The sequence below is a fragment of the Rana temporaria genome, chromosome 13, assembly GCF_905171775.1.
Source record: "Rana temporaria chromosome 13, aRanTem1.1, whole genome shotgun sequence".
In the NCBI taxonomy this organism is placed as follows: domain Eukaryota; kingdom Metazoa; phylum Chordata; class Amphibia; order Anura; family Ranidae; genus Rana; species Rana temporaria.
In genome coordinates this window covers 120,295,580-120,313,137 of record NC_053501.1, presented here as the reverse complement: position 1 = coordinate 120,313,137, position 17,558 = coordinate 120,295,580, and the positions used below count along the sequence as shown (strand labels likewise).

Here is a 17,558-nt window from a genome sequence, read left to right as displayed (position 1 = left end):
AGACGTTTCTTGTAGTTGGGGGAGGTTCCTTAGTAGTTGGGGGAGGTTCCTTGGTAGTTGGGGGAGGTTCCTTAGTAGTTGGGGGAGGTTCCTTAGTAGTTGGGGGAGGTTCCTTGGTAGTTGGGGGAGGTTCCTTGGTAGTTGGGGGAGGTTCCTTGGTAGCTGGGGGAGGTTCCTTGTTGGGAAGCACAGAGGTCAGACGTTCCTTAGTAGTTGGGGGAGGTTCCTTAGTAGTTGGGGGAGGTTCTTTAGTAGTTGGGGGAGGTTCCTTAGTAGTTGGGGGAGGTTCCTTGTTGGGAAGCACAGAGGTCAGACGTTTCTTGCAGTTGGGGGAGGTTCTTTAGTAGTTGGGGGAGGTTCCTTGTTGGGAAGCACAGAGGTCAGACGTTTCTTGTAGTTGGGGGGAGGTTCCTTGGTAGTTGGGGGAGGTTCCTTGGTAGTTGGGGGAGGTTCCTTGGTAGTTGGGGGAGGTTCCTTGGTAGTTGGGGGAGGTTCCTTGGTAGTTGGGGGAGGTTCCTTAGTAGTAGGGGGAGGTTCCTTAGTAGTTGGGGGAGGTTCCTTGTTGGGAAGCACAGAGGTCAGACGTTTCTTGTAGTTGGGGGGAGGTTCCTTGGTAGTTGGGGGGAGGTTCCTTGGTAGTTGGGGGGAGGTTCCTTGGTAGTTGGGGGGAGGTTCCTTAGTAGTTGGGGGAGGTTCCTTAGTAGTTGGGGAGGTTCCTTAGTAGTTGGGGGAGGTCCCTTAGTAGTTGGAGGAGGTCCCTTAGTAGTTGGGGGAGGTTCCTTAGTAGTTGGGGGAGGTCTCTTGTTGGGAAGCAGAGAGGTCGGACGTTTCTTGTAGTTGGTGATCAGGTCTCCACACATCTCAGGAGGGATTTTCTCTTCTCTAAATCCTGAAGGTTTCTTGGCGACTCGAAGTCTCAGCTCCTCCATACATTTTCTATAGGGTTAAGGTCTGGAGACCGGCTAGGCCACTCCATCACCTTCATGTGCTTCTTCTTGAGCCCCTCCTTTGTTGCCTTGGCGGTATGTTTTGGGTGATTGTCATGCTGGAAGACCCGTCCATGACCCATCTTCTGTGTTCTGTCTGAGGGAAGAAGGTTCTCCTCCGAGATCTTACAATACGTGGCCCCGCCCATTGGCCCCTCAATGCGGCAAAGTCGGCCTGGACCTTTATCAGAGGAACCCCCCAAATCCTCATGTTTCCCCCTCCCCCGTGTGACTGTAGGGAGGGAGTTCTTGGGGTCATAGTCACCATCCATCTTCCAAAGAGCTGAATTTTGGTCTCCGTATACACTATATACACCCTCTATATACCCCATATACACTATATACCCTCTATACACCCCATATATACTATATACACTCTCTATACACCCCATATATACTATATACACTCTCTATACACCCCATATATACTATATACACTCTCTATACACCCCATATATACTATATACACCCTATATATACCCCATATACACTATATACACTCTCTATATACCCCATATATACTATATACACTCTCTATACACCCCATATATACTATATACACCCTCTATATACCCCATATATACTATATACACCCTCTATATACCCCATATCTCTATATACACTCTCTATATACCCCATATATACTATATACACCCTCTATACCCCCCATATATACTATATACACCCTATATATACCCCATATATACTATATACACCCTCTATATACCCCATATATACTATATACACCCTATATATACCCCATATACACTATATACACTCTCTATATACCCCATATACACTATATACACCCTCTATATACCCCATATATACTATATACACCCTATATATACCCCATATACACTATATACACTCTCTATATACCCCATATACACTATATACACCCTCTATATACCCCATATATACTATATACACCCTATATATACCCCATATACACTATATACACTCTCTATATACCCCATATACACTATATACACCCTCTATATACCCCATATACACTATATACACTCTCTATATACCCCATATACACTATATACACCCTCTATATACCCCATATATACTATATACACCCTATATATACCCCATATACACTATATACACTCTCTATATACCCCATATACACTATATACACTCTCTATATACCCCATATATACTATATACACTCTCTATATACCCCATATACACTATATACACTCTCTATACCCCCCATATATAGTATATACACCCTCTATATACCCCATATACACTATATACACTCTCTATTTACACCACATGAGCGCCCCCTGTAGCCAGTCTGTGGGGGGGGAATTATTGTTGGTCGGGGGGTCAAATACTTATTTTCCTCCATGTATAACATTTGTATCATGTGACTTTTCTGGAGTTTTGGTTGATCTTCTGTCTCTATGAGAGGAATTACAGACCTTCATTTCTATGTAACAATCTGCAGGGGAGACGATCGTTATCCCCCCCCCCACCATCCCCCCACCGTGTGTTATATATTCAGTATATGTGTCTATCTCTGACTGTGGGCGGGGTCTCTGTTCCGATTCGCAGCGGGGAGAGCGGAGCCGGGAAGACGGTCGCCGCCAAGTATATTATGGGCTACATCTCGAAGGTCTCCGGGGGAGGGGCCAAGGTCCAGGTAGGTCTGATACTTTTTATTATTCTTGTGTCCCGTACACAACTCCCGGCGTCACCGCGTTCTCCATCTCACCCCCCCGCAGCACGTGAAGGACATCATCCTCAAATCCAATCCCCTGCTGGAAGCGTTCGGGAACGCCAAGACTGTCCGAAACAACAACTCCAGCCGCTTTGTGAGTATACGGGACTGTGCGACGTTCTGCAGGGGGCAGGGGTGGGATAATCTGCAGAATGTATCAGTATGGATCTGTCAGGAGGGGAGGGAGCGATGTTCTGCAGAATATATCCATATGGATCTGTCAGGAGGGGACGGTGCGATGCTCTGCAGAATATATCAATATGGATCTGTCAGGAGGGGGATGGGACGGTGCGATAATCTGCAGAATATATCAATATGGATCTGTCAGGAGGGGGATGGGACGGAGCGATGCTCTGCAGAATATATCAATACGAAGCGATGTTCTGCAGAATATATCCACGTGGATCTGTCAGGAGGGGAGGGTGGGATAATCTGCAGAATATATCCATATGGATCTGTCAGGAGGGGGAGGGGACGGCGCGATGCTCTGCAGAATATATCCATATGGATCTGTCAGGAGGGGGAGGGGACGGCGCGATGCTCTGCAGAATATATCCATATGGATCTGTCAGGAGGGGACGGCGCGATGCTCTGCAGAATATATCAATATGGATCTGTCAGGAGGGGAGGGATGCTCTGCAGAATATATCCATATGGATCTGTCAGGAGGGGACGGCGCGATGCTCTGCAGAATATATCAATATGGATCTGTCAGGAGGGGAGGGATGCTCTGCAGAATATATCCATATGGATCTGTCAGGAGGGGGAGGGGACGGCGCGATGCTCTGCAGAATATATCCATATGGATCTGTCAGGAGGGGGAGGGAAGGGTGCGATGCTCTGCAGAATATATCAATATGGATCTGTCAGGAGGGGGAGGGGAGGAGCGATGTTCTGCAGAATATATCAATATGGATGTGTCAGGAGGGGACAGCGCGATGCTCTGCAGAATATATCAATATGGATCTGTCAGGAGGGGGAGGGGACAGAGCGATGTTCTGCAGAATATATCCATATGGATCTGTCAGGAGGGGGAGGGACGGCGCGATGCTCTGCAGAATATATCAATGTGGATCTGTCAGGAGGAGGATGGGAGGGTGCGATGTTCTGCAGAATATATCCATATGGATCTGTCAGGAGGGGGAGGGGACGGCGCGATGCTCTGCAGAATATATCCATATGGATCTGTCAGGAGGGGGAGGGAGGAGCGATGCTCTGCAGAATATATCAGTATGGATCTGTCAGGAGGGGGAGGGGAGGGAGTGATGCTCTGCAGAATATATCCATATGGATCTGTCAGGAGGGGGAGGGGACGGCGCGATGCTCTGCAGAATATATCAATATGGATCTGTCAGGAGGGGGAGGGACGGCGCGATGCTCTGCAGAATATATCAATGTGGATCTGTCAGGAGGAGGATGGGAGGGTGCGATGTTCTGCAGAATATATCCATATGGATCTGTCAGGAGGGGGAGGGGACGGCGCGATGCTCTGCAGAATATATCCATATGGATCTGTCAGGAGGGGGAGGGAGGAGCGATGCTCTGCAGAATATATCAGTATGGATCTGTCAGGAGGGGGAGGGGAGGGAGTGATGCTCTGCAGAATATATCCATATGGATCTGTCAGGAGGGGGAGGGGACGGCGCGATGCTCTGCAGAATATATCCATATGGATCTGTCAGGAGGGGGAGGGGACGGCGCGATGCTCTGCAGAATATATCAATATGGATCTGTCAGGAGGGGAGGGAGGGATGCTCTGCAGAATATATCCATATGGATCTGTCCGGAGGGGGAGGGGAGGGAGCGATGCTCTGCAGAATATATCAATATGGATCTGTCAGGAGGGGAGGGAGCGATGCTCTGCAGAATATATCAGTATGGATCTGTCAGGAGGGGGAGGGGACGGCGCGATGCTCTGCAGAATATATCCATATGGATCTGTCAGGAGGGGGAGGGGACGGCGCGATGTTCTGCAGAATATATCCATATGGATCTGTCAGGAGGGGGAAGGGACGGCGCGATGCTCTGCAGAATATATCCATATGGATCTGTCAGGAGGGGGAGGGGACGGCGCGATGTTCTGCAGAATATATCCATATGGATCTGTCAGGAGGGGACGGCGCGATGCTCTGCAGAGAGGGGTCAGTGATATTTGGTGTCGTCTTTCTTTCAGGGGAAATATTTTGAGATTCAGTTCAGCAAGGGCGGGGAGCCGGACGGCGGGAGGATCTCGAACTTCCTGTTGGAGAAGTCGCGGGTGGTCAGCCAGAATACGGGGGAGAGGAACTTCCACATCTTCTACCAGGTGAGATGACGGTTCTCTCCGGGTTCACCTGTCTGTTGTGACCCTCTGATGGCACCTGGAGGGTCATTCTGGGCCATGAAGCTGACACTCTTTCTTCTCCTTTCGCAGCTGCTGGATGGCGCCACGGCAGAAGACCGCGAGAATCTGGGAGTGACGTCCCCCGATTATTATTTATACCTCAACCAGTCAGCCGTGTACCATGTGGAGGACGTCAGCGACAAACAGGAGTTTGCCGAGACCATGGTGGGTAGAAAAGGGGGGCCATGGCGGGTAGCAAATGGAGGCCATGGCGGGTAGGGAAGGGAGACCATGGTGGGTAGGAAAGGGAGGCCATGGTGGGTAGAAAAGGGGGGTCATGGTGCGTAGCAAATGGAGGCCATGGCGGTTAGGGAGGGGAGGCCATGGCGGTTAGGGAGGGGAGGCCATGGCGGTTAGGGAAGGGAGGCCATGGCGGGTAGGGAAGGGAGACCATGGCGGGTAGAAAAGGGAGGCCATGGCGGGTAGGGAAGGGAGACCATGGCGGGTAGGGAAGGGAGACCATGGTGGGTAGAAAAGGGAGACCATGGCGGGTAGAAAAGGGGAGCCAGGGCGGGTAGGGAAGGGAGACCATGGTGGGTAGAAAAGGGAGACCATGGCGGGTAGAAAAGGGGGGCCATGGCGGGTAGAAAAGGGGGGCCAGGGCGGGTAGGGAAGGGAGACCATGGTGGGTAGAAAAGGGGGGCCATGGTGGGTAGAAAAGGGGGGCCATGGCGGGTAGAAAAGGGGGGCCATGGCGGGTAGAAAAGGGGGGCCATGGCGGGTAGCAAATGGAGGCCATGGCGGGTAGGGAAGGGAGACCATGGTGGGTAGAAAAGGGGGGTCATGGTGGGTAGCAAATGGAGGCCATGGCGGTTAGGGAGGGGAGGCCATGGCGGTTAGGGAAGGGAGGCCATGGCGGGTAGGGAAGGGAGACCATGGCGGGTAGAAAAGGGAGGCCATGGCGGGTAGGGAAGGGAGGCCATGGCGGGTAGGGAAGGGAGAAAAGGTGAGGCCTTGGTGGGTAGGGAAGGGAGACCATGGTGAGTAGGGAAGGGAGACCATGAGGCCACGGCGGGTAGGGAAGGGAGACCATGAGGCCACGGCGGGTAGGGAAGGGAGACCATGAGGCCATGGCGGGTAGGGAAGGGAGACCATGAGGCCATGGCGGGTCAGGAAGGGAGACCATGGCGGGTAGGGAAGGGAGACCATGAGGCCATGGCGGGTCGGGAAGGGAGACCATGGCGGGTAGGGAAGGGAGACCATGAGGCCATGGCGGGTCGGGAAGGGAGACCATGAATCCATGGCGGGTCGGGAAGGGAGACCATGGCGGGTAGGGAAGGGAGACCATGAGGCCATGGCGGGTCGGGAAGGGAGACCATGGCGGGTAGGGAAGGGAGACCATGAGGCCATGGCGGGTCGGGAAGGGAGACCATGGCGGGTAGGGAAGGGAGACCATGAGGCCATGGCGGGTCGGGAAAGGGAGACCATGGCGGGTAGGGAAGGGAGACCATGAGGCCATGGCGGGTCGGAAAGGGAGGCCATGGCGGGTCGGAAAGGGAGGCCATGGCGGGAAGGGAGACCATGGCGGGTCGGAAAGGGAGGCCATGGCGGGTCGGGAAGGGAGGCTATGGCGTGTCGGGTAGGGAAGGAAAGCCATGGCGGGTCGGGAAGGGAGGCCATGGTGAGTAGAGAATGAACGCTCACATTGATCTTCAGACCAATTAATGCCAAAATGGAAAGATCCCCAATTGGCAAACTTTTGGAATATTCTGACTTTCCTCATTTCTCCTCTCCCATCATCATTGTCTCCCGATTGTTTCTGTACCTGGCTCTAATTTTTGCCCCTCTTTTTTTTCTCTGGACAGGCGGCGATGGACGTGGTGGGTCTCACCCATGAGGACCAGGCCAACGTCCTTCAGATAGTGGCGGGAATCCTCCATCTGGGGAACATTGCCTTCAAAGAAAGCGGGAACTACGCTGTGGTGGAGAGCACAGACTGTGAGTGCCGGCGGTGGAGACTCTGATCTCTGTTATGTCCTTGGTTGTCCCAACATGGTGGTGGGGATTTGGTGGAAACTGGTTTCCAGCAGATGTATAGAAGAAGACTTACCGTTCTTGACCAATGTGCCATTTAGATGCCAATCCGGCAACCGATGCACTGCCAGTATACAGCGCATCTGATTGATTCTTTTTTCTGTCTCCGCTCAGTCTTGGCCTTCCCGTCCTATCTGTTGGGCATTGACCAGACGCGGTTGCAGGAGAAGTTGACCAGCCGGAAGATGGACAGTAAATGGGGCGGAAAGTCGGAGGTGATCGACGTGACGCTGAACAAGGAGCAGGCGTGCTTCACCCGGGACGCGCTCACCAAAGCCCTGTACACCCGGCTCTTCGATTTTCTGGTGGAGGTGAGATAGCCGAGATTGGTGCTCCAATAAACGGGTTGGCATGTGACTGGTCCTCGTCCAATGATATGACGCTCTCCTCTCTTGGCAGGCGGTGAATAAGGCGATGCGGAAGGACGTGGAGGAATACAATATCGGAGTTTTGGATATTTACGGATTTGAGATATTTCAGGTGAGAGATCAGAGTATGTTGTACAAGTACACGGCACCTGTGGGCGATATTAGCGGGGGGGCTGTGTCCTGCTCCTGAACCAGGTGTATACCGATCAGTGCCGTACTGGGAAGAGGGGGGATATGTGGGAGAGGGGTGTGAAATTAACTTTATTTGTTGCCATTTCACAGAAAAATGGATTTGAACAATTTTGTATCAACTTTGTAAATGAAAAACTGCAACAGATCTTCATTGAGCTGACCCTGAAAGCCGAACAGGTGAGCAAACCCGACCACCTGTCTGCGTCTTTTTCCATCTGTCTGTAGGGTTGGGGCGTCTGTCCATCTGTCTGTAGGGTTGGGGCGTCTGTCCATCTGTTTGTAGGGTTGGGGCGTCTGTCCATCTGTCTGTAGGGTTGGGGCGTCTGTCCATCTGTCTGTAGGGTTTGGGTGTCTGTCCATCTGTCTGTAGGGTTGGGGTGTCTGTCCATCTGTCTGTAGGGTTGGGGCGTCTGTCCATCTGTCTGTAGGGTTGGGGTGTCTTTCCATCTGTCTGTAGGGTTGGGGTGTCTGTCCATCTGTCTGTAGGGTTGGGGCGTCTTTTTCCATCTGTCTGTAGGGTTGGGGTGTCTTTCCATCTGTCTGTAGGGTTGGGGTGTCTTTCCATCTGTCTGTAGGGTTGGGGTGTCTTTTCATCTGTCTGTAGGGTTGGGGCGTCTGTCCATCTGTCTTTAGGGTTGGGGCGTCTGTCCATCTGTCTGTAGGGTTGGGGCATCTGTCCATGTGTCTGTAGGGTTGGGGCATCTGTCCATCTGTTTGTAGGGTTGGGGCGTCTGTCCATCTGTCCGTAGGGTTGGGGTGTCTTTCCATTTGTCTGTATGGTTGGCTCGTCTGTCCATCTGTCTGTAGGGTTGGGGCGTCTGTCCATCTGTCTTTAGGGTTGGGGCGTCTGTCCATCTGTCTGTAGGGTTGGGGCATCTGTCCATCTGTCTGTAGGGTTGGGGCGTCTGTCCATCTGTTTGTAGGGTTGGGGCGTCTGTCCATCTGTCCGTAGGGTTGGGGTGTCTTTCCATCTGTCTGTATGGTTGGCTCGTCTGTCCATCTGTCTGTAGGGTTGGGGCGTCTGTCCATTTGTCTGTAGGGTTGGGGCGTCTGTTCATCTGTCTGTAGGGTTGGGGCATCTGTCCATCTGTCTGTAGGGTTGGGGCGTCTGTCCATCTGTCCGTAGGGTTGGGGTGTCTTTCCATCTGTCTGTATGGTTGGCTCGTCTGTCCATCTGTCTGTAGGGTTGGGGCGTCTGTCCATCTGTCTGTAGGGTTGGGGCGTCTGTCCATCTGTCTGTAGGGTTGGGGCGTCTGTCCATCTGTCTGTAGGGTTGGGGCATCTGTCCATCTGTTTGTAGGGTTGGGGCGTCTGTCCATCTGTCTGTAGGGTTGGGGCATCTGTCCATCTGTTTGTAGGGTTGGGGCGTCTGTCCATCTGTCTGTAGGGTTGGGGCGTCTGTCCATCTGTTTGTAGGGTTGGGGCGTCTGTCCATCTGTCTGTAGGGTTGGGGCATCTGTCCATCTGTTTGTAGGGTTGGGGCGTCTGTCCATCTGTCTGTAGGGTTGGGGCGTCTGTCCATCTGTCTGTAGGGTTGGGGGGGTACATCTGTTTGTAGGGTTAGAGAAGTTTGCAGGGTTAAGGGCATCCATTTGTAGGGTTGGGGATGCCTATCTATAGGGTTGAAGGGGGGCCGTATCTCTGTAGGGTTAGGGATGCCTATCTATAGGGTTGAAGGGGGGCCGTATCTCTGTAGGGTTAGGGATGCCTATCTATAGGGTAGAAGGGAGTCCATCTCTCTGTAGGTTTAAGGTGTCCCGATGTCCGTAGGGTTGAGGGCATCCATTTGTCTATAGGGATAAGCGTGTCCATCTGTAGGGTTGGGAGCATCTCTGTGTAGAGAGAGAAAATAACCGCTCGGTAGTTTTCAAAGAACCTCCTCACTGGAACCAAACCCTGGGTGCCGGCAATGCAATGGTGATGCAAAAATACGAAGGAAACTTGGACAGCCACACTCCAAAAATGTTCTTTTAATTAAAATCGATCACAAAACAAACATGCCACAGCAAAAAAATTGGAACAAAAGCTAACGTTTTGCACTGTAGCTTCAGTGGTTAGTCATAGCTAGTACTGAAGGGTCAAGGTGTCCATTTCTCTGTAGGGTTGGGGGCATCCCTAACATTTAAGAGCACCCGTCTGTCTATAGGGTTGGGGATGTCCGTTTGTCTTTGATGGATTTTGCCCATTTAGGGTTAGGTAAGTTTATAGAGTCAAGGGCATCCATCTGTAGGGTTGGGAGCATCTGTCTGTGTAGGTTTGGGAGTGTCAATCTTGTCTTTAGGGGTTGGGGGGGGGGAGTCCATTTGTCGATAGAGATGTCGATCTGTAGGGTTGGCAGTGTCTGTGTGTAGGATTGAGTCCATTTGTCTGTAGGGTTGGGGTAGTCCATTTCTTTTTAGGGTTAAGGTGTCTGTAGCGTTGGGGGTGTCTATATGTCTTTAGGGTTAGGAAAGTTTGTAGGGTCAAGGGCATCCGTCTGTTGGGTTGGGAGTGTCTGTGTGTAGGTTTGGGGGTGCCCATCTCTCTTTAGGGTTAGCAATGTCCATGTGTCCATCTCTCTGTAGGGTCATGGTGTCCATTTCTCTGTAGGGTTAAGGTGTTCATCTCTCTGTAGGGTTAAGGTGTTCATCTCTCTGTAGGGTTAAGGTGTCCATCCCTCTGTAGGGTTAAGGTGTCCATCCCTCTGTAGGGTTAAGGTGTCCATCTCTCTGTAGGGTTAAGGTGTCCATCTCTCTGTAGGGTTAAGGTGTCCATTTCTCTGTGGGGTTGGGGGCATCCCCGACATTAGGAGCACCTGTCTGTCTATAGGGTTGGGGATGTCTGTTTGTCTTTGGGTTTTGCCCCCTAAAATTGCCTCATATTGCAGGAAGAATACGTCCAAGAGGGGATCCGCTGGAATCCGATTGAGTATTTCAACAACAAGATTGTGTGTGACCTGATAGAGAACAAAGTGGTGAGTGACCAGACATGGGATGGGGATGGGTTTGCAATGGTGGGAGGGGGTTCATAGATTAGGAGGAGGGGTATGGTAGTTGGAGGTATGGGTTGGTAGTGGGGTGTGAATGGGAAGGTAGAATGGGAGGAAAGGTGTAGAAAGGCTGTGCTGCTGCCTGCTGAGCTAGATAAGAGCGGGGGGCGGCGGCAGCGTAACTTTTCTTCAGGGACAGTCTGTCACGGCTTCAGTGCCCTCCTGTTGCCCTAGCAGCTGCCTTGCGCTTGAACCGGCTCTGTGTGCGACACAAGGAGAGTAGGAGAGCAGTCTGACACTTTGGCGCCCCCCCCTCTGCAGCGCCAGAGGGTGGAGCGCCCTGTGCACCCGCCCAGGATCGGCCCTGGAAATGGACATTGGATGGGATGAAGGCTATATGTGTAGATTGGGAGGGTTGTGGGGTGGTAGGGAGCTGCATGGGATGGGTGGGATGGGGTTGAAGGCCAAGTCTAGAATAGCAGGGGGGAGGTGGGAATGCAAGGGATTGGCTGGGGGGGTATAGGATGGTAAGGGTGAGCATGGAATGGGGGGTTGTATGTGAGACTGATTTAGTATTTGCTGGACCTTCTACGGTTGAACACTTCGAACTACTTTGTTGCTCTCAGTTCATATACTGGCCCTCTTTTCCCAGAGTCCTCCGGGGGTCATGAGCATCCTGGACGACGTCTGCGCCACCATGCACGCCAAAGGTGAGGGCGCCGATCAGACGCTCCTCCAGAAACTCCAGTCCGCCATCGGCAACCACGAGCATTTCAACAGCTGGAACAAAGGTTTCATTATCCACCACTATGCAGGGAAGGTAAGGAGTGGAGACGGCCCATCCCTGTGTGTGTGTGGGAGGGGCTGACCCTTTACTGTGATTGGTGAAGTAAAGTAACAGGGCTTAGATATGTGCGGTTCGGTTTGTTCCGAATCGAAATTTGGACAATTTCTTTTTTGTTATTCGAAATTTGGACAATTTCTTTTTAGTTGTTCGAAATTTGGACAATTTCTTTTTAGTTGTTCGAAATTTGGACAATTTCTTTTTTGTTGTTCGAAATTTGGACAATTTCTTTTTTGTTATTCGAAATTTGGACAATTTATTTTTTGTTGTTCGAAATTTGGACAATTTCTTTTTTGTTGTTGGAAATTTGGACAATTTCTTTTTTGTTGTTCTAAATTTGGACTATTTCTTTTTTGTTGTTCGAAATTTGGATGTAGCCTGAAATTCGGAATTACAATAGTAACGAATTTAAGCAAATCCAAAATAACTAAATTAAATTTGGCTGATATTCTAATCAAATTTTGAAAACAAGAATAGAAAGTAAAGGAATTATATAGAAAATAATAGAAAAACAAATAATAGAATATCAATAGAAAATAGACTGTAAAAATATAACCACCATCTGAAATTTGAATAGAATAAAATTGAAAAAAAAAAAAACAATAGAATAAAATATAAAAATATAACTGACTTCCAAAATTCGAATTTCAAATAGAATAAATGAGATTTTTTAATAGAATACAGTAGAAAAAATATAACCATCTTTCGATTTTAAATGTGAATAGAATAGACAATAAAAGATAATAGAAATAGAATGGACTAGAATAGGAAAAAAAAAAAAAGAATATAACAGTCTTCCTAAAATTGAATAGAATAAATTGAAATTTGAACACGAAAAAACAAAACAAATTCCGAAAAACTAATTTAAACAAATCCAAAATAACTAAATGTAATTCGGCCGATTTATTCCTATTGGAATTTTCAAAACAAGAATAGAAAATAAAGGAATTGGATAGAATAGAAACGAGTAGAAAAACAAATAATAGTACAATAGAGTAAAAAAAAAAAAATTGAATAAAATACTGTCGAATGTAGTCATCTTTCGAAATGTGAATAAAATAAAATTGGAAAAAAAATATAATAGAATGAAATAAAAGAATATAACTGACTTCCAAAATTTGAATTTCAAATAGAATAAATTATATTTTTGAATAGAATAGCAAAGAATAGAGTAGAAAAAATATAACCATCTTCCAAAATTCGAATAGAATAAATTTAAATTTGAAGTCGAATAAACGAAAGAAAATTCCGAAAACAAATTTTACTACATAAAACTATTTAAATAAAGAACCAAAACAAAACAAATGTCTAATGGGGCCTGCAAACCGTTTTTGCTTGATACATTTTTCTCCAGTTCTTTTATTAGGCCCCGCCCCCGAGGGTCTCTGTGTACAGTTGGATCACAATTGATGTTACTAAACCTCAACATCTGTTTCCTGTCCTCAGGTATCATATGACGTGGAAGGATTCTGTGAGCGTAATCGAGACGTCCTCTTCACCGATCTCATTGAATTAATGCAGAGCAGTGAAATGTGAGTTCTCCCCTCCGAGCCCCCCCCCCCCCACCACCTACCTACTACCTACCAACCCAACCAACCCACCTGCATATGTTTTGTAACTTATATTAAAGTGTTCTAAGGGTAGGCCGTTTTTTCTGTTTTGTATGGAGTGTGGAAGGGTTAGACCCTCTGTCAGGATTTTATTATCAGAAATTTTAGAAATCTGGGGCCCCATTTATCCACTTTGACAGGTCGCCCCCCCCCCCCCATTACTAAGACCCTACTGGGAGAAATGTGTCAGAAGTGGGGGCCTTTCAGAGAAAAATTCTGGTTTTGTAAATTTGGCTGGGTGAGCAATAAAGCTTGTTGACACAAATTGAAGGGTGTGATCTTGGAACGATGCATGCAAAGCCTTGGGGCTCCCCGGTTGACCCAATGAGGCCCATGCCTGCTATAGAGGTACTGTCTGTACCCCCGTCTGCAGCCTTGGTTGGAGGTGTAGAAAAAGCGGGAGGGAACCCCAGTTCTGGAGCCCAAAGAGATCATCTTAAAACATCCAAGGTGCCAAGCCAACTCGTTTCCGGGGCTATAGGGAATCTTCCTCAGGGCTGTGGAGTTATATAGAGTTTATAAATTAAATACATTTAGAATTTTACCAAAATTTGTTTTGTGTTTCTGCTCTTGCTGTACTTGATGTGATATAATTTCCCTCGCAGACCGTTCATCAGAGCGCGTTTCCCCGAGAACCTCAACGCAGATAAGAAAGGACGACCGAGCACCGCCAGCACCAAGATCAAGGTGAGACCTCTGACCTCCTGGAATGCGTGAATACAGAATATCTACAGTTCAGTTTTGTTTTATGGCAACTTTAAGGCGAAGTACCTTTCTTGTGCTGAATGTGTCGCCCCCTTTCCTGAGGTTTTCTGACCCTCTAACAGGCCGCGCTGTTTTGTCATCTGCGGGTTGGTTGTGTTGAACGTAACGCCTGTGTATATCTCCCAACTGTCTTCCATGTTTTATTCCCCGTAGAAACAAGCCAACGACTTAGTGCAGACGCTGATGAAGTGCACCCCCCACTACATCCGCTGCATAAAACCCAACGAGACCAAGAAGGCACGGGACTGGGAGGACAACAGGTAACTAGGAAAGTGTAACTGTAGGGCTGGGGGTGTCCTTCTGTCTGTAGGAAATGGGGCATCCCTCTGTAAAGTTGGGAGTGACCGCATTTAGGTTTGGGGCATCCATCTGTCTGTAGGGAAAGGAATGGGAGGACAACATTAAACTGGGAAAGGGTAACTGTAGGGTCGGGGGTGTCCATCTGTTTGTAGGATTTAGGACATTTCTCTGTAGGGTTGGGGTTCCCATCTGTCTATAGGGTTGGGCACATGTCTCTTTAGGGTTGGGGTGGCCATCAGTCTGTAGGGTTGGGAACGTGTCCCTGTACAGTTGGGGTGTCCATCTGTCTATAGGGTTGGGCACTTGTCTCTGTAGGGCGGGGCTGTCCATCTGTCTGTAGGGTTGGGCACATGTCTCTTTAGGGTTGGGATGTCCATCAGTCTGTAGGGTTGGGAACATGTCCCTGTACAGTTGGGGTGTCCATCTGTCTATAGGGTTGGGCACTTGTCTCTGTAGGGCGGGGCTGTCCATCTGTCTGTAGGGTTGGGCACATGTCTCTTTAGGGTTGGGATGTCCATCAGTCTGTAGGGTTGGGAACATGTCCCTGTACAGTTGGGGTGTCCATCTGTCTATAGGGTTGGGAACGTGTCCCTGTACAGTTGGGGTGTCCATCTGTCTGTAGGGTTGTGCACTTGTCTCTGCAGGGCGGGGTTTTCCATCTGTCAGTAGGGTTGGGCACATGTCTCTTTTAGGGTTGGGGTGTCCATCTGTCTGTAGGGTTGGGGAGGTGTCCATCTGTCTGTAGGGTTGTAGAAAAGTCCCTGTAGGGTTGGGGTGTCCATCTGTCTGTAGGGTTGGGGTGTCTGTCGGTAGGGTTGGGCACGTGTCTGTGGGGTTGGGGTGTCCATCTGTGGGGTTGGAGACATGTCTCTGTAGGGTTGAGGTGTTCATCTGTCGGTAGGGTTGGGCATGTGTCTCTGTAGGGTGGGGGTGTCAGTTCGTCTGTAGGGTTGGGCACTTTTTTTTAGGGTTGGGATGTCCATCTGTCTGTAGGTTTAGGGACACGTCCCTGTATGGTTGGACACACCTGTAGGGTTGGGGACAAGTTTCTGTAGGGTTGGGGTGTCCATCTGTCTGTAGGGTTAGGGACATGTCCTTGTGGGGTTGGGGTGTCCATCCGTCTGTAGGGTTGGGGTGTCAATCTGTCTGTAGGGTTAGTCACATGTCTCTGTAGGGTTGGGGGTGTCCGACTTTCTGTATGGTTCATGTGTCCATCTGTCTATAGGGTTGGGGACACGTTTATGTAGGGTTGGGGTGTCCATCTGTCTGTAGGGTTAGGGACATGTCCTTGTGGGGTTGAGGTGTCCATCTGTTTGTAGGGTTGGGCACATGTCTCTGTAGGGTTGGGCGGCAATTTGTTTGGGTTGGGGCGTCCATCTGTCTTTAGGGGTGGGGAGCGTCAGTCTGTCTGTGGCAAATGGGGCATCCCTCTGTAGGGTTGGGGCATCCATCTGTCTGTAGGGAAAGAAATGGGAGGACAAAAGGTAACTGTGAAAGGAAGGGGCTTACAATTTGCCGATGGCAGGGTCTGACTCTTCTTAATGTGCCTTCCCTTCAGGGTGAAACATCAGGTAGAATACTTGGGTCTTCGGGAGAACATCCGGGTTCGCCGCGCTGGATACGCCTATCGCAGAATCTTCCGAAAATTCCTCAACAGGTGCGAGACGGCTAATGCACGTGGGCTGCCATCTTCTCTATGCTCCACTGAGTATTCATTGGAGGACACAACGGACCTCTGGGGTGTGGGCTCCAATCCTAGGAGGAGGAACATTTAAGATGCTCCTACCCCTAAAGGCTGAACCTCACTTTGTGCTCAGTGTCCTGGTAGACGTAACTCTGATGAACGACGCAAAGGCCTGGAGGCCCTCAAATCTTCCACTTAATGTCACATCAAAGTCACTGTGAGCTTTTTCGGTAACCCAAGTTCTGTTGCGCTTTCATCCATCTTGCAATGACCACTGCCTGTCCACACCTCAATCTTTGAACATGGTGGCTGAATTGGTGTAATAATGTCTCCTGGGCCAGTCTGATATTTTTTTTTCTGTCCTGCTTGACCAACAATTTTTGAGACCACTCTTCTGTGTCCCTAGAGGTCAGTCGTTGCCCCAGAAGTCTGTTGCCCCCCCCCCCCCCAGATAACTTGGCAAGGAAAGGATTTTATAGGGTGTCTGAAACGAGCGCACTTTCGTTTCCTGACTTTATTTTACCGGCTGATTATTTCATCAGGTACGCCATATTGACGCGGGAGACGTGGCCGGAGTGGCGGGGGGACGAGAAGAAGGGCGTCCTCCACCTACTGAAGTCGGTGAACATGGACGCCGATCAGTACCAGCTGGGCAAGACCAAAGTCTTCATAAAGGCTCCGGAGTCGGTGAGTCCTTTTGATGGCTTTGTGCATTTTGTCTAAGACAGCGCCTGGACACGTTTCATCATCGGTAGCGGTGAATCAGAGAAGACATTCGGGAATCCGGTCACTTAGGTTTTTTCTTGTTTGTCCCTTTAGCTGTTCCTGCTGGAAGAGATGCGGGAGAGGAAGTACGACAATTATGCTCGTGTCATCCAAAAAGCCTGGCGCAAACACACCGCCGTCCGCAAGTACATCCGAATGAGAGAGGAAGGTAGGCACAGGATTTCAGGAAGTACCTAGTACCTGAGTGAGAAGCCTACCATAGAAGCTTTGATTTAGTACATATCGCTATTCAGCTTCACGATGACATCATCACCCCAGAGCTAGCACACAGCAGCTTCTATCTGAGGCTTCTCACAAAGAGTAATGAGCACAATTGCAATACATAAAAAAAAAATGGTTTCCTGTCTGCAGCTTCCAACATCATCCTGAACAAGAAAGAACGAAGACGGAATAGCATCAACCGCAACTTTGTGGGCGACTACATCGGGATGGACTGTCGCCCAGAACTGAGGCAGTTCGTAGGGCGTAGGGAAAGGATCGATTTTGCAGACACGGTGGTGAAATATGACCGCCGGTTCAAGGTCAGAGCCTAGGACCCCCCCCACATCAGTGGATCTCTGGCTCTTCCAATGTCAATCAATAACTGTCCCCCTTTTTGGTGTAGACGCTGAAGCGCGATATGGTGTTGACGCCGAAGTTCGTGTACCTGATTGGTCGGGAGAAGATGAAACAGGGGCCAGAGAAAGGCCAAATCAAAGAGGTTCTGAAGAGGAAGATCGAACTGAAGGACATCCAATTTGTCTCGATGAGGTAGGTAGCTGAAGGAAAATGTACACTGTGTCTTTAAATATCAGAAAACTAAGGCTGAAGGCTATGGCTGCCCTTGTCCCCATTGGGGGGTGGGGGGGGGGTGATTCTCCTCACTTCCTGTTCTGGTAACAGCACAGGAAATTGGGAGGA

At 49.5% G+C, this 17,558-nt stretch overlaps 1 protein-coding gene across 1 annotated transcript in view; it reads left to right on the top strand.

Annotated features, from left to right (window-relative positions):
* The window catches only part of LOC120920612 (unconventional myosin-Ie-like), a 39,200-nt gene that overhangs the window by 15,974 nt on the left and 5,668 nt on the right, over window positions 1-17,558 (top strand). Inside the window, exons 5-22 of the mRNA XM_040332789.1 lie at window positions 2,559-2,646; window positions 2,729-2,818; window positions 4,898-5,029; window positions 5,138-5,272; window positions 6,913-7,045; window positions 7,256-7,452; window positions 7,541-7,621; window positions 7,792-7,878; window positions 10,568-10,654; window positions 11,322-11,489; window positions 12,960-13,045; window positions 13,729-13,810; window positions 14,042-14,148; window positions 15,747-15,845; window positions 16,415-16,559; window positions 16,692-16,806; window positions 17,010-17,179; window positions 17,263-17,408. Coding sequence (XP_040188723.1) covers window positions 2,559-2,646; window positions 2,729-2,818; window positions 4,898-5,029; window positions 5,138-5,272; window positions 6,913-7,045; window positions 7,256-7,452; window positions 7,541-7,621; window positions 7,792-7,878; window positions 10,568-10,654; window positions 11,322-11,489; window positions 12,960-13,045; window positions 13,729-13,810; window positions 14,042-14,148; window positions 15,747-15,845; window positions 16,415-16,559; window positions 16,692-16,806; window positions 17,010-17,179; window positions 17,263-17,408 — 2,148 coding nt within the window. The remainder of the gene's footprint in view (window positions 1-2,558; window positions 2,647-2,728; window positions 2,819-4,897; window positions 5,030-5,137; window positions 5,273-6,912; window positions 7,046-7,255; window positions 7,453-7,540; window positions 7,622-7,791; window positions 7,879-10,567; window positions 10,655-11,321; window positions 11,490-12,959; window positions 13,046-13,728; window positions 13,811-14,041; window positions 14,149-15,746; window positions 15,846-16,414; window positions 16,560-16,691; window positions 16,807-17,009; window positions 17,180-17,262; window positions 17,409-17,558) is intronic.